Genomic DNA, 17522 nt, shown 5'->3' with positions numbered 1-17522 from the left:
CACGGAGCTCGCAAAGAGCTCATCATCGTTTATCGAGTTATGTTGACGAACTGCCGCGTTCTATTATAAAAAACTTTTGAATATATATACAATTTTTAAATACATAAAAAATTAAAATTTTCAAGTTTTGTTACATAGGTCAATTCTCTCTATTTCATACAGTTAAAATAATAAATATTTTGAAAACACAAGAAAGAGAAATAAGAAATAAAATAATACTTAGATAAATTAAAGTCATGATTTTTTTAGTATATTGTAGTCAATAAATTTTTATTTAGATTTTTTAAAGAATTATTTTTTTAAACAAAAGAGATATCGTGTTAGATGTAAAAAAAATCTGTAGATAGGAAAAAATTGTGAATTAGTTAGGATGTATTATTTATACCTATTTATTTCTTTCCGCATGTTTATCCAAGATTAAATATGATATGAATCGATGCAAGGAAGCAATATACATAGATATATTTAGAATATTAGTATGCATAAAGAATAGCGTGCAAGATGCATAAATTATACATAAATAACAAGGGAAAAAATATTTTGATCTTATTATGCAATTTGTTTTATAGAAATCGTGATAATTGTTATTAATTACTAAAATTTATTTTAACAAAGCATCGATTTTACCCTAATTTTTTGTAACTTATCCATCTATTTTTAATCGAGAAATTGACTTTATGCCAGTCAAGTAATATATGACGTGAGATTCTAAATATTTGGCGATGAAACTTTCAAAATTATTTTAGAATTGGTCGTATAGTTAAGTATAATTATATGTTCAATTTTACAGTAATATGTATGAATATATTATACGAAAAATAATTTTAGTAAAAAACAAAAATTATAATGAGATATATTTATATGTAAGTTTATAAAGATTTGCAATTATACTGTATTATTCAAATATAACAACGCGATTAATGATTAATCATAATATCCAATTATATCAATTGTGTGCGGGAATTTTCTTTTTTTTCGGATCTCACGTCATTTATTTTGTATATCTTATACTTGATACATTTTCAAGATGCGTGCCACATGAATAACATGCACAATCACGCATCTTCATATTTTCGCGGTCGGTTTTCGCGGTCGGTTTTTATACATCGAGGAATTTCCCGTTATTAATCTTTTAATAATTTCGTCCGCATTATAAATTTCAATTTTTCGCGGGATATAATTGAAATATTCATACAACGCGAAGTAAAATTTTATCTCTGTACTTGATTACAATTCCAAATTAAAAGAACGGATCACAAAGAAACGGTTATTCAACATTCTCAGGTAAATAACGGAATTAGTGATAGAAACATTTTTCAATGTGCAGTGTTGTTGCAGTTAGGTTTTATAAAATTAATATATATACATATTTATTTAAATTAACTTCTTGTTGTACATTTTTTTATACAATCGATGCTCGCGCGTAATTCGTATCGAACGTAATTATCTTTCGGCGACGATAATAATCCGAAAATGGAAGGAACTTTTCTCCTTCTCTTTGATCTGGTCGAAGTGCGACCAGATTGTAAGTATATGGCCAGGAGTGACAAAGGTAAGTCCGATCTGGCCTGAAGAAAGAAGATTGTATACGACAAAGGTATATAAGTGGTCAACATTGACCACTGTGATGGTATAGATATAAGGTAACATATAAAATGGTTTTATATGTCTATTTATTTGTCTCAAAGGGCTACTAAGCTCTCTCTATATTTTCTCGCATACGTGCAAAATTCGAAAAAACATAATTAAATTCCAATCGCGCGCGTATTAAAACCTCCAATTCCACATTTCCCACATCTCAAGTGATCGGATTTACTTGAGGTATCCTGTTCAGGTATCCCCCTGGATCAACCAGCAAATCAGACATATAAATCGTGTCGTGGACTTAATTAAAGCTTTGTATATTAGATTGTAACATAGGTAAGTAGGAAAATGGATAGGTAGGACTATATACATTGGAATACGGGTAGGTAGGGATAGGGATTCGGGTAGGCAGGGACAAGGACAGGGGGGATACAATTCGATAGAAAAAATTGTAGACAAAATAAAAGTAATGTAATAATTAATATAATAATAATAATATAATAATAATAAATATAATATAATAATAATATAATCATAATAAATAATATAATATAATATAATAATAATAATAAATATAATAATAATAAATATAATATAATAATAATAAATATAATTATTTATTATTATGTTTTTTAATAACAATTTAAATGTATATATTAAATAATACTAATTTTTGTATTAAATAATTTTTATTTAATATATTAAAAATTAGTATTTTATATTAAATATCAATTTAAATTTTAAATAATATCAATTTTGACAGATGATTGTATTCCATCCCATTTTATTGTAAATATATGATGTAATTATTATGTATATATTATATACATATATGTATTATGTATATATTGTATATATTATGTAATTAAATCGTATATATTGTATATATCAAATCAATTGATATCAAAAATATGAAAGTCATATAATATTAATTGTAATCGGATGCATATAATAAAACGGAAATTATGTATATGTATATTGTATAAAGTAAATTGTAAAAAAAAATAAAAATAATAATAAAAATGTATTGTAAATAAAAGAGGACCGCCGATCGGAAATAGCGGGGGTGGTGTAGGGCCTCTATGCGTTGACCTGTTTCTATTGGATGAAATTACATATCAAAAGATATTTAAATTAACATTTTTAAATTAAAAATGCTGCGTCGTTTGTGCTCGCAGATTTTCTTTGCATCCGCAATGAACATTTTCTCTCGAAACTTTGCATTTTAAGCAACCTGTGTAAAGAGATCTTATCGAACAATTCCCGAATAATAATCAGCGTTAATTACACTCACGCATATGTGCCCTTTATCTGCGTAAATAGTGCTTATGAATTCGTCACTCCGCACATTTTTTGGAGTAGCTATGATTTATCTTCTTGTTTTCAAATTGAATTAGCAGATGTCTAGTAAAACTTTACAAAGCTTAAAAAACGAAACAAAATTAATTACGTTTTATATATCATAAAGTATATTTTATTTAACAAAGTTGTGTTTCAGGTAATCGTTTACTAAGGGAGAAATACAATTCTGATGATATTAACCTTGATATGTATTATAGTGAGTCGATCGATAATTTTTCCTTACAACTTAATTTTATTTGAAAGACACATTGCTTTAGCATTATTTATCCAATATATTCCACCTCCACGAGAATAGCGACATCCAAAGGACCGCCTGAATTAACTGGAAAACCGTTGACAATATGCCTTTAGATCAACAACAAATCATGCCGCTCTCTTCAGTTCGTTGTTTTTTTCCTCGGCCGCATGTGATCGAGTGTATTAGTGCATATCAAAGAGACCGACACATTAAAGCGCTACCGCACCTATAGAATCGCAGACGTCGCGTCGCGGCGTCGCGACCAAAACGGGGAAATTTCACTTTCTGTTTACTCTAGTTTCATGTTTAGAAGCTTAGTCTCTGCGCTCCTGTCGAAGTGGTGACATCGCTGTTCGTCACACTCGTAATTCGCTCGTGATCCTAGAAAAATTGCGAAGTGAATAGTGTCAGAATAAATTCAGGAAGGAACAAATGCGCGCGTTCGAAAAGTCTAACCTTACGGTACAAAGTAAGTACTCATAATGTCATCGAACAAATTGATTGTTTGTTGTTTCCGAAGCAACGGAGCACCGTTGACAAATAGGAGAGATGTCAATAGAAGAATGATAATAAACAACATGTCGCGGATTTGCTCGGTGGAGTGCTAAATATCTCAGATGTCAGAGCAGCCACTTGTCGAGCAAAAGATCTAGGTTCAATTTCTTGTCAGTCCGCATATACGATACTAGGGAGAAACCTCTGACGATACTATAAAGACTTCTACTTTGACTATTTTCATCTATATTTGTTAACGACGCTCGACCATTACTAATACGCAATTCATATGAGGAATTTTTTCCGGAATTGCGCATAAACTGGCAACCTTTATTTACCTTTATTTACTTGTTGCGTAATTCTTCACGCTTAACTCTGCACAGGATTATAATACGACAAACTATATTTTTGGGATCTTTATAAATTCCTTCTCAAGTAACACAAATTTTTTAATGTGCGTTAAATCAGCTAATTAGATGAAATTAAAAACAAACAATAATCTTTGTTCATTTCCGAGAAATAGAATTGATACACTATTATATTAGAATTTTGTGATCGATGATTTATCTTACAATCACTCGCTCATTTTGTTACGGAATAATTAGCAATTGAGTGAATTACAAAATCGATGCGTATACGATGCTCGAGTTCGTGAAGCTAACGCTAGATTATGCGCAATTCGTAATAGATTCACAAAGATTCGTCGTTTCTTAGAAACTGTAGCACTAGATTATGCGTAATTCGTAGTAGATTCGCAGAAATTTATCGTTCAACAGTAGATATAAATAAATTCTTCATATTTATCTACGATTCGTTTGTGTAGCTCTACTGTATGTATGAATAAAATTGACTGATTTATGGTGATTCACGCTCTTTGATTTCGTAAAAAAATCGTTCCGCTAACAAATTGGTATGAATGGTAAACGAATGTGAACCCGATGAATTTTCTCATTTATGTACAACATTCACGAATCTCATATGAATAGTGAATTGCAAATCGTGAACCACGAATCTAGCGCAAGACTAAGTGCATTTTCTCGCTACATCATTTTTTATCAAAATATTCTCCAAAATAACATCTAGTTGCACAGTTTCTACTCTGTTTTTGCTTCGAATAAGTTTTATTAACTTCAGCGTAGACACGTGAACAATTAAAACTAAAAAATTCAATTAAAAAACTGTACAGTCTGGTATCGTAAATTTAATAAATTATTTTATGCCATACACATAATATAAACCTATAGTTGTATTTTTTGTGGATATTAACCCTAGGTATACATTATACTTATTTATCGCATACCTAGATACTATACTGGATTCTGAAGAACCCCTGCTACTTTGAAAAATTGTAATTACCCGTAAATAATAGTGTTTCAAACTTTACCTGGGATCTCGAAGACCCCAGAATGTATACCTAAGGTTACTCCGGTTCTACATTGGTCGTATCGTAGCATAATTCGTAAGAAATTGACTAATTACAGTCAGATTTGAGGAGAATAATCGGCTGTGATTGGTCAATTTCTTACGAATTATGCTACGATACGACCAATGTAAAACCGGTCTTAGAAGAAAACGGCTGGAAAAAACCCACAGTCTTCCGATCGACGTTCGTCCATTTCTTTTTCTCTGGAAGTGGGAAACGAAAAACGATTGGTTGTGTACAGCCATTTTGAAACTTGACCTGGGATTTCCAAACCCCCATGTTAGAAAACACATTAGATCTTGCTATGCTGAAATCGTTTGACCTGAGAAGAAATAAAGAAGTTGCAAAATCACGGAGAGTAGAGACTGGGAAATTGGTGTGTTTTCGGTATTCATCATCTTTCATTCACCTTGAATTTTTCGTAATATTTCATAGTATTCAACAATTCTATTACAAGAAAGATTACATTTGTTGCCGGACAGTTATGTTCTTTATTAGATTGACTCCGTCTCTTCCTGTTGTTGCTTCGGAAATAATACGTATTTATTCGTTGTATAAAAAAAAATTGGAGTAAAATTGTATCAATATTACCGTTCTAGATTTTTGACGCAACACTATCATAGTACAAATAATTATTGTATTTTTCAGGTATGTCTAACAAGGTAGAAATCTTCAAAGTAAATGGGGACAAAATGTATAAATGCCAAAAGTGTGGCGAAATGTCAAAACGACGTTTTAACGTAGAACGCCATTACAGACGATTCCACGAAAAAATTAAGCCACAAAAAACATGTTGCGGTAAATATATTTTAATCAGTCATGTAATTTAATCTTATTATGGGCCGGTCGTTCCAACTTGTTGATAAACTAACTGATAGTTAAATTATACATATGTTTTTGTCTTTCCTTCAAATTAGACAAAGATAGACATATGATTTAACTATTAGGTAGTTTACCAATAGATTGGAACAACCGGCCCTATAACGTATAATAAAATATTCAGTTTATAAAATAATTAGAAGTAGTATATCTTTCCCTGATTGCAAATAGAGATCAAACTAAAAATGCTGATCCAAGTATTTGAGATTTATTTCAGATTATAATGTATCTAAATTTTAACTAGAAAATGCTGTGAATAAAATAACGTAATACATTGTTTTGCATGAAATTATTATATGTTTCATTAAAAATAATAAATACTTTTATACATATTCAATTATAATCAATGAAACCAAGTTAGATTCCATATTTTTTTCATGTGTATACGTAGAAGATATTCACACTCACATACAGTGTTAAGATATAATTATATATTTTTTTTACCTTTACAATATGTTAACATTTTTAAACATTTTTTTAAACGTATTGTTATATTGACGTGTAATATGATATTATATGACAAAATTATTTTTTTAGACAAAATATTTTATACCAAAAGTGATTTTTACAATCACAGACACAAAATACACGAGGAAAAGAAAAAGTATACAAAAGAATACAAAAGTATACAAAATCAACGAACGTCCAAGTTCCAATGTCCGGCTGTTCCCAAAGTTGAACAGCCAAACACAAAAGAAATTTTGGTAGAAATTCAAAATAAGACTGACATTTCGCGATCGCCAATTGAAAAATTAAACGCACCAAAGAAAGGTTTTTTAAGTAGATGGCAAAAGGATTCCTATAAGTGTAAAAATAGGAGATCAGCGACTAAACGCCCATCGCGACGTAGAGTTCCAACACATCCGCTGAGTGTGACAAAAGAAAATATAAAAATATATAATGTTACAGAAGAGTCGAAGGAAGGCATAGATAGAGCGTTATACTCCATTAAATTTTAAGTTTTTTTTTTTAAGTTTTATATCGAGCAAAATTTGTTTTACAAATATTTGTTTTAAAAAAAATATGAAAACAAGTGTAAAAGCTGACAATTCGATATATTACATGTAATTTAGGAATAAAACTGTATATATGACATTTATTGACAAAACTGATATATTGCTACTTCGGTTATTTAAGGAGTTTAATTTTTATTTTATTTAAAATTTACAATATTTTTGATAGCATTTTGTTTTTAAAATATTATATTTTAAAATATATGTCACATGTTTGTTAAATAATAAGACTATAAAGTAGTAATTAATCTTTTATATTAAAAAAATAACGTTATATACATTGCCAACATATTTAACAGACCGTTAATAATACGTTTCAAAGCAGATAATCTCTTACTTAGTTTTATTCGCGCTCAAAGTGTGTCGTTGCTTTTAGCTATAATAGTAAAAATTCCTTTGACGTGAATGGACAGTATGGATTTATTTTAGGTTCATATAGTATCGTCAGAAAGTTCTCTTATCATCGAATGCGAAGGACTATAACCGAAGTAATTGCAATAAATCGGAATAAAGGATAATTCTCAAAAAAAAAGACTGCTGAAGTTTTAACTAGGGCTCTCTAGAAATGTCAAATTAGTGACGAGATCTCAAATTTTTTATTAATTATTTTAGAGTTTTTAGTAGGTTTTTAAGTATAATACTGATTACTTTTATTGGTTATCTAAGATTATTAAGGATCGCAAAAATAGTCAAATAATTTTTTCTTTAAACTTAATACTTGTAATTTTTCATTTATTTTACACGTGCATGCATACATACAGAAACTAGAAGGCAAAATTAAGTTGTTCAACAACTTCAAGTTTCTGTTAACAAGATGAAATGATTTTTTATTTCTTTGGAATAATTCTTAGACATAATACCTAAAGGTTGTCGGCTACTGCTTTACGGATTTAACAAATCTACAACTCGAGATTACGATATTTGAAATATCAATAATCCGTTATAATAGGAAATGTACAAATATTTTAATATGCGACAATATGTATCTGTTAATATCTATTACATTATGTACTAGAAGAATTCAGATTAAAATCTTGTAAATTATTAGAACTTAGTAAATCTTTATCCCGCCTGTATAATTTTTATTAGAAAACGTGAATTACGATCTGTCACGAACAAATGTCATTTTTATACTCTCTTCCTTAATTTTCAAATCAAATTTATATTGCAAACATGATTACTGTGCTAATAGCTTTCCTTTTAGGCGACATTTCTTATATATAGACAAAATACATTTACAAAAGTAATTTGCGAAAATGTAATTCACGTCCATTCATCTTCCATAATTACGTATCTGTTAGAAAACGAGACGATAAAAAAAAGGAAAATTAACAGTACGTAAATATTTACGAATCGACAATTCTGTTCTGACTGCCGTGTCTTTTTTGCCCATGAATTTTTCCTTTTATTGAATTTTTCTTCCCGTTCATTAGCTCAAACTCCTCATCAAGTTCGCATCTATTTAAAAATTTAGTGCTATTTATGTGCTAATTTGTTGCTCAAACCGTTTATCAGAAAATCGTATTTAAAAAGAAGGGGAAGATAGCATCTCAATATCAAGTTTTTTGCGTTAAATGTTTTTTATTCTAACATTTTTTGTTTTATGTTTATTTCATGTTTTATTTATTTTCTTGAATTAAGTCTTTTACTGTATTGAACTCCATTATCGGTTTATTCACATCTTCAAGAATTTCTTATAAAAGCATATCCCGAAATATCAATCAATCAGTAACAATTAGATATAATGAGTCAGAAACAATAAGTAGCTGAGCAAAAATCGATTTATTTTAACTCGATATTCTGATTTAATTTCACTTGTAACCTTAAATTAACTAATAAATAGTATTGTGAAGAAATCAAGGTACATAAATTAAATTGTCCCGGCGTTATAATTAAGTTCCAACTTTTCAAACAAACATTTAAAAAATTTATTATATCGAACGTACAGTAATAATATTGATACAATTATGACACAGAGATTTTAGAGAAGTTTAAATTACATTATACTTTCTCTAACGCGTAACATGTAAGAAGAAGTTAGTGGAGTACAGAAAATATTTAGATAATTCTATACATTTTATTATATGTACCTTCACATCCCTATAACTGAGGAACTCTACATCCCGATGATACGATTTTTTTATCTTATTGTCAGAAAGGGGGGGAGCGATGCAGAAAGCATATTGTTGCATCATTTCATTTCTTCGTGCAAGGGGTTGATCACCTGTCACGATTGAGCATAAAGGGTAACGCGCTTATGAATCGTTAAAGGCGAACGTGCTGGCTACGTGGACGAAAAGCGTTTTACAATTGTCGCGCGTGATTGCATACACCGATGCATGTATATACGATATGTGCTATCGCTACATGGATTTGTCCATGTGTACGTTATCTGAGACCCGAACACTTCGAATAACGACGTGCTAGTTCTAGTTCCAAACGATCGAGCAATCGTGTTTCGTTAACGGCATGACCAATTACTCCGCCTCATCAAAGTCTCTTAAAATAAAATGAGTTTTGTATAAACATAAATATTATATAAATTATATATGTATTTTTTATTAGCTGTGATTAAAAGTCATTACCTTGGATATAACTTTGCAATAATTTCTTACATACATTAATCGCTCTTGAGCATAGCGTTAGTAACATTAACAAGTTCACAAGATAAAGCATAAAATGTGCTGCAATAGTATATGTTTATCGAAATATAAAATACGAAGAACAAAGTATTCAGCATATAATTAAGTCGTAGTACATTGTATGTACATATTGTTATAATATAAAATATTGCGTATAGAAGCAAAATTGATTGGCATTCGACCTTTCAATACTTATGATACGCGAAGCCGCCACGCACCGTGTTTTCATTCACGTGGCGAGACGAGTGGCTAACGACACGAACTGTTCCAATATTGTCGCATTATGTACTATTCGAAACACGAGATACTCGGAAAATTTCAAACGCAATAATTATCTTAAGTAGTATAGTGTGCGTGATTAATCACGATTTTCCACGATTCATTTGCGTATTGACAGTGATTATTCATCGAAATGAATATTTTTTGTTTTATTTGTTTAAATTAAAATGATATAGAGTATAAAAATCACAAATTATTAGTGTGATATTTACAGATAACAATTATTAAAATTATTTTGGATATATCTGAATAATATATCGCTAGAAACTAGAAAACAGAAACTAGAAAAGATGAAGGAGTACGGAGAGGAAAGACCAGAGAGAAAAGGTCTGTCTTATTGAAAGCAACGCCTTTCGACAGAAGACCATAACGTTTTCTTCAAATCAATCGGTTTCAGATGGTTTTGCAGGAGGTCAAAATAGCTTCCGCTGGTCACAATTTGATTCCTGGACTAGGACATTCATAAAAATGCATTGAACTCAGACAGGATTACAATGAGTAAATGACACGTAATTTTTTATTTCTTGTATATGTAAATGCATCATTTTTGCCGTTTTGATTTGATTCTACTGTGCATCTCACTTACACTTGTTGATATGAAATTTATGTAATGATCACAAACATAGTCTAAAGTCGAAATTGCATGGACGCAATGAACATTATACATATAAAGTGCAATTGAAATAATTAAGGGACAATTTTCTTATTGTTTAACGATAACGCGTGTTTATTGCATGTTATTTTCTGTCGGAAATTTAGGGCTTTGAAGAATTTATTTTATCTTATAGGAATACATGCAGAAATCCATAATCCTTTAATATTCTTACCTGCTGCCAATAAGAGAGAAATAACTATGTAATCAATAATGCAATGCACAAGATGTTTCACTCAATATTTTTAAATCTGTTTTTAGTTAATTAAAAATCAATGTTTTTGCGATAACGTTAAGACATTAATAATTTTTTAATTATAGAAAATTATTATATAAAATAAATTAATTTATAAAATAAAATGTAAAAATGAAAGATTTTTCACGAATTCTTCACGAATTACATACAAACGGATAATAAAATTATATTCAATTAATTTTACAGATGAAATTTATTTTAATAACATTTTTGCTAGAAACTTTTAATTATTTACTTCGAGATTGGAGAAATTTGATTAAAAGATATGATATTAAAAATTAGAAAGGTACTATAAATGATGATCTTTTTGACAGTTTTTACTAATATGAATAATTAATCATATGATGAATATCTTCACTAAAAAATTGATTCCAGTTACTTGGCCAAGAAATTAGCTGTTAAAAAGTAATGTGACGTAGAAATAGAATATTCTACATAAAATTGTATCACACTTGAGAAATAATTTTACTTTGCATATCACACATCACATTTATAACATTAAAATCTTATTTATGATATGGACAAGACAAAGATGATTAAAAAAAAAAAAAAAAGAATATTTTATTTGCACTTTATTTTCTCATGACATACTTGACATAGCTATTAATATTCGCGATCGATTAAGAATACTCGAAATACTACATTATTTAGGACGGATCGATACAATTTAACATCTATTGTGCGCGATAAGAATTTTCTCAATTAATCGCCGCGTTTAATATATTTAGCATCGATCTGATGTCGCATCATCAAATCATCATCGATTGCTGTGACGATATTCCCCACGTTGACGATGTTGCACACGATACTGAGCTCGGACGTGCATTTTCGCGTACGCGTTAATGCTTGTGCATAATTTCCAGTGTATAAATTCGAGTCAAATGGCGGTGGTCTGGGGCGCCGGTGGTGGTGTCAACGGCGTCCAAGCGTTCGGCTGCTCGCCGGCGATCTCCGTGTCCTGTCGATGATGATCATGATGATGATGTGGATGATGATGATGAGGGTGGCGATCGACAACCGTGGTCAGGTATCGTCTTTCGTCATCCTGCTGCTGCACCTCGTTCAAAGCGTCTGCGGTTTGCTCAGGATAACCCATCTGGATGTGGGGATGCTCCTTAGGCGGACTGTCATACTCTACGCTGACCGGCGAAGACGTTTCTGTCTGCGGCAATGCCTGCAGATGCAACATCTGCGCTTGGGAATGATGCTGCTGCTGCTGATGATGATGACGATGCTGATCGGGGGTGGTCGATTGCACCGGCGAGGCGTGATGATACTCGTGAACGTATTCGTTCGCGTCCGCTGGAGGAACGGGTTCTCCACTTTGTGGATGCAAGCCCGCGTGGTGTAAGCCTGCGTGCGAAACGGAACCGTACGGGGACATCTGGTGATGCAGATGAAGATTCAAGTTCAAGTAGGATTGCTGTTGCTGTTGCTGCTGTTGTTGTTGCTGCTGTTGCTGTTCCAGCGTGCTGGAATGTATCCAAGACGAGTCAGTACAGTGTCCGCCGTGTTGCTCCTGAGACGATAAATTCGACGGCACGTACAGAGTGCAGCCGGTCACGGTGGCCGTGGTGGAGACAGTACCGACCACGGCTCTGCCGAGGACCGTGTGCGACGTTGGCGACGGCGACGGCGACGTCGGCCACTCCTGCGACGCGGCGGGCGGCAAGCACGCGGAATTGAGATTCTGCAGCGATTCCGGACTCCGCGGCGACCAGGCCGGAGCCGCTACGTAAGCCGTGGAATGCAAGAGCGGCATCGGCGCGTACGCGTCCGCGTGCTGTTCTGTATATAGAAAAAATAATTAAGCTTTTTTCCACGAAATTATTTTTGTTTACTATTAAAATATAAAAGATATATATATATATATATTTTTTTTTACAGTGTCTACATATCGCTATTTATCCAACGACCGCAATATAAAAAAATAACGATACGATAACGACACTTCTGCCTCGTGCAGCGGATTTTACATATAGATTTGTGACACTATTACAGCACGTAGGTAACATTTTAGTCGTACTTTTTATGAGCTTAACTTAAATTCGAAAATTTTTTAGTTGTGACAATATTCTTTTAAATGTGTATATTGACATTATATTAACACAATGCATGTTTGACAAAGTTAATGTCGACAAATATTTAATTAAGATTTTAATTAAAAGACAATAAAAAATTTTTACCTACCATCTTGGACGTACTTGTGTCTCAAAGTATAAGGCGCTGCTCTGCAGGTGCTTCTGTGCCCAGATGTGGTGACGGTGCACGAATTAGAGAAGTGATTGCTAACACAAGCCGATACTTGGTTTTGCGCGACGGCTATCGCCGACGCTGCGTTGTATTCGTATCCCATTGTAGGTTGTGGTAGAAACAACGCGCCTGCATCTGTAAAATGTTATTCATATTAGGAACAATCCCGGTTTCAATTTTTAATTCATCTTCAATAATCTTCTCGTTCATATGTTTACTTTACATTATTGATTGCGTCAACTCACATTGCGGATAAGTCTGTGAATCGGCGGGCCTCTCCTTGGCATCGAGAAACGCCTTCGCGAATGGGTTATATTTGATTTTCAGACTCGTAACTTCCTCGTTTTGATACGCCGTCACCGCGATGAATTGTGTTTCGGGGAAACGATAGGTGAGAACCTACATTAACGACAGGATAATTATGATGATAAAATAAAATAACTGAGAACTATCGAAATAGAAGAAATGAGAGATAAAAAGAAAACATACCGTTCTCTGTTCTTCGGCACCCACTCGGACTAAATGAACACGTGGCTCGTACTTGTGCAACGAATTCAGCATGATCTGCCCATTACCGTTTGACTTATTCGTTAGTTTGACCTTAGCGAATGATACTGCCTCTTTCATCCAATGGGCTCCGAAATTTGGGCTTTCCGGATGTATGTAAATCGGATTAGGCGGAGCCACTTCCGCCTTCCCACCTGGCACCCATTCACCGTTGACGTATTTCCACCTAATATTAATTCAATCAAAGAACAAATTTTATATCTCAATTAAGACAAATGATTTATGTAAACATAATATGTATGTATTAGAGGTACTCATTTCTTCCCCAATAAAAGACTTAGATTACTTCTATTCTTCTTGCGGAAAAAGCGAACGAAGATAAAATAACAACGATTCGACCTCGGTGAAACGCATTACTCCCTCGTCTTCGCCAATCTTCGGTTGGCAGCAGTCGGGAGTAGAAACGAGAAAAATTGTATAAGATGATTCGATGAAGAGAATTTACATTATTTGTAGGATCAACAGGAAAATCGTATTTCGTCGTTCTTTTTCGATCTTCCGAGATTGTTTTGCGAAAGCTATTATGAGGCTCTGGAATGCTTCTCGGTTCGTTCAACACCGATGACGAATCGCTGGCGAGTTAAAAATAACGTACTAACAAGTTTAGAATCGACTTTAGCGACGTTACGTGATGCTTGAACGAAAGGGGTACGGTAATTACGACCTGTTAGTGTCCTTCGCGCCCCCCGTTCCTTCTGTTCGCGAGATAAATCAATGCAAATCGGTAACGCGCTCATCCGTGTTTACTGCCTACGTAATATTTCGATGCTATGCGCTTTCTACTCTGCTCAGCATAACTTTGCAATTTGCACAATTTCCGGTTGCTATTAAAAAATGGTTCAACCCTTTACTCGACAAATGCCGGGTCAAGATTTAAATTTTGAAATTGATGACAAATGCAGTATGAAATAAATATTTAAATACATTTGCAACGCTCATGTGATATCTGAAACAAATTCTTTACGTGTGCATTGTTCATACAAAATCAAAACAAATATTACGTATATCTCTCTTATAAGTAGATTTTTTACGACTTCAGTTAGTCTACAATTTTAACGCTATTTTTTTTTAAAGAAAAACATTAAAAAGTGGTGAAATAAAAATACAATACGTAAAAGTATCTACTCTGGGATAAAAGATGAGTCTGTGTGTACGACCACCTCATTTTGCTACCCATTGCACCACCCATTGTGTCATTCACCGTACCACTTCTTGTCATTCAAAAGTTAAACTTTTTCAGTTTAAATTAAATTATAACTCGAAGTGGAATTTTTAAGAAATTCTTTTTTAGAAACTCTTGATTCTACTTCCTGAGAAATCTCGACCCTTCATACATATCTACTTAAAAAGAAAACTTAAAATTAGTGAAAAATTAACGTGGAAGATAGTTATTGCTTTGGAGAGAGTTAAGGATCGAGTTAAGGATACATTTGCCGAATTGCGTATAAAACTGCATATTACCTGTGCGGATCGACTTGCACGAATTCCAGTAGCAGAGTATACATAGCTGCTGGTTCCAAACCACGTGCAACGACCTTCACCACGGGAAACATCCTCCTACGGACGAAAGTGACATGTCAGAAACGCGCAAGACACCGATCGTAAAGCCCCGGGATCTGCGCGCGAGAGATCGATGCCGACGATGGGATCCACGGTGTGGATCAAAAGATAACCGCCGCGCCGCGAACGTGGACAGTGTCTCCTCGGCGCGACTATACATTTACGAGCCGTGTATTAATAAAAACGATTACGGGGGAGGGGGGGTTGTCGACTGCGGGTGTGCAGGTAAAGTGCTTGCTCGTAGGCATCAGCTCGACAGGAGAACGTTTTACAAGAGGATTGTAAGCATCGTAAAATTTTATTGCCGACGGCTGAATCTTCTCACAATAATCCCGGGGAACTCCGTCTTTCCACGGATCGAGCCTTTATCATTCACTATGGCATCCTAAGTGTACGTCTTGCTCGATATTATCTATTTCTTTACGACAAATAAGATCAGGATGGGAAACTTTGTCTTTTCGCGGATCGGTCTTTGTCATTCACTTGGGATCCTAAGTGTACGTCTTGCTCAATATTCTCTATTTCCTTACGGTAAACAAGGGTGCATAAACATGATACGCTTTTCCTAAAAAAGTTTCCGACCATCAGATAATTTCCGGCCGGGCGTCTATATCTCATCGACTATCATCTTAAGATTATGATCGTCGAATTTTCGGCCCCAAAAGGAGCCAAAAAGTCAACAGGAGCATAGTCTAAAAAAAGGGAGGAAAAACGAAAACACTGGTCAAGATATGTTACTTATTATTTATGCGCTGCACATGCCGTACACTTTGTTAGTAACATATCGATTTACTGTCAAAAAGTATATGAACAGAAGCTTTCAACGGAGAGAACTATTTTGTAAAATAAAATGGCAAAAAATATGTGTAGCTAGATTGAAATAGCTAGTTTCTTTCACTTTAGCTTACGGTAATGTTTTCTTGCTATGAAATGGAATGAGAGGAAGGTATTAAAAGACGCTATTTTTTAAATCTTAAATTGTCAGTTTCCGATTTTGCTCGCTTAAAATTTTAGCTAATGATATTTTTGTTTCCAGTAAGCAAATACTTCTATCGGATATCGGACGTCTATCGTGAGTAGAAAGATTGCGATAGTTCATTCTTATGAGTTTCAGAGTAAACGAAAATCGTGAGATTGTTTTCTCGCGGCATTCTCATTTCGAATGTTCGTCGCTTATATACTGTATGAATAATAACTATAAAGAAGTTCAATAATATCAGAAACTAATCCTTCTTTCGAGATAAAATATTTTTTATTAATCTTCCAATTAATTCGTACACATGTACCTTCCATTTTTCGTGACGATCATCTCGTTCGTGATGCACTGAAATCTAGTCCAGAGCTCCCGGTCTTCCAGCGACAAAGACAGCGGCAATCCTTGACTCCCCGAAATCGCGGCAGGAGGCCCGAGACTCTGTCTCGCGATCGAACCCCGCTCTTCGCGATCCTCTCGATCCTCCACAGGACTCGTTCGACTCTGCCTTCCGCCACGCTCTCGCTCGCGATCTCGCTCCTGTTCGCGTTCCCTTTCACGCTCCCGATCGCGCTCATGGTACGAGGAACGCGTTGGAGAACCCGGCGTTCGCGGCGCGCCCGCCGGTTGCATCTTCAGCGTTCTCCAATACGTCACCTATACCTCAATCCTTTCACCCTCTCCAATATATTGGATTCCTCAAATTGGAAATTCAACCGATATTTTGACCCTCGAAGATAATAATATAAACTGTATATGAGAAAAAAGCCAGAAAACACATGCGATGCAGTAAATTTTCCAGGCAGACTCTCACGACGGGGGAGGGAGATGAAAATCTGGATTGCTTTCGCCGTTGATCGATTCGGGGATCCCGAATTCGCGATGTTCCGCGAGAAAATCGGATGCGATCTCGCAGTGGGCAGCGGAGGGGGACGGAAAAGCGTCGTTCGTCGCGGCACCAGACGTCTCCGTCGGCGGCGGAGGATAGGTCGCGTCGCGAGAATCCGCGCCGCGTGGCCGTAGACTCGTAACACTTGGGCGCGATATTTCACACTAGCCGGCGAAGACTCGCCGAAGACTGACCGGTGGTATATCTGCCTCTCTGTTCTCACTTCACGTCCTCTCTTTCTCCGTTCCTCGATGGGTACGCGGCCGTCGAGAGAGGCACCGGCCCGAGTCGCGTTCGCGCTTGCCGGGTGCTAATTACTCGCTAAATTAGGAGCTCACGGGTGCAGCATGGCGGTACCACTGAGGTGTCCATTGGTTGAGGACGATTTGACCGGTCGCCCCGTCGCCACGACAGCGGGTGCCGCCTTCGGTGTCTTGCCTCCACCAATGGACGAGTG

At 34.5% G+C, this 17522-nt stretch overlaps 2 protein-coding genes across 2 annotated transcripts; one reads left to right on the top strand and one right to left on the bottom strand.

Annotated features, from left to right (window-relative positions):
• The first annotated feature begins 3218 nt into the window (after nt 1-3218).
• Nucleotides 3219-6940, top strand: LOC112456130. Its single transcript, XM_025018464.1, has 3 exons — nt 3219-3653; nt 5751-5900; nt 6519-6940. Exons 1-3 carry the CDS (start codon nt 3617-3619, stop codon nt 6938-6940), a joined length of 609 nt encoding a protein of 202 aa, XP_024874232.1. The 5' UTR covers nt 3219-3616.
• Nucleotides 6941-11403: 4463 nt separating this feature from the next.
• LOC112456175 (T-related protein-like) lies at nt 11404-17213 on the bottom strand. The gene is made up of 6 exons (XM_025018556.1): nt 16490-17213; nt 15105-15200; nt 13566-13809; nt 13322-13475; nt 13014-13211; nt 11404-12611 (listed from the first exon to the last, which is right to left on the bottom strand). Exons 1-6 carry the CDS (start codon nt 16807-16809, stop codon nt 11701-11703), a joined length of 1923 nt encoding a protein of 640 aa, XP_024874324.1. The 5' UTR covers nt 16810-17213; the 3' UTR covers nt 11404-11700.
• Nucleotides 17214-17522: the final 309 nt, after the last annotated feature.

This window comes from Temnothorax curvispinosus, unplaced genomic scaffold, assembly GCF_003070985.1.
Source record: "Temnothorax curvispinosus isolate PA1 unplaced genomic scaffold, ASM307098v1 QBEX01006657.1, whole genome shotgun sequence".
NCBI classification, from domain to species: domain Eukaryota; kingdom Metazoa; phylum Arthropoda; class Insecta; order Hymenoptera; family Formicidae; genus Temnothorax; species Temnothorax curvispinosus.
Note: the sequence above shows the minus strand (reverse complement) of the source record. Positions and strands in the feature narration are given on the sequence as shown.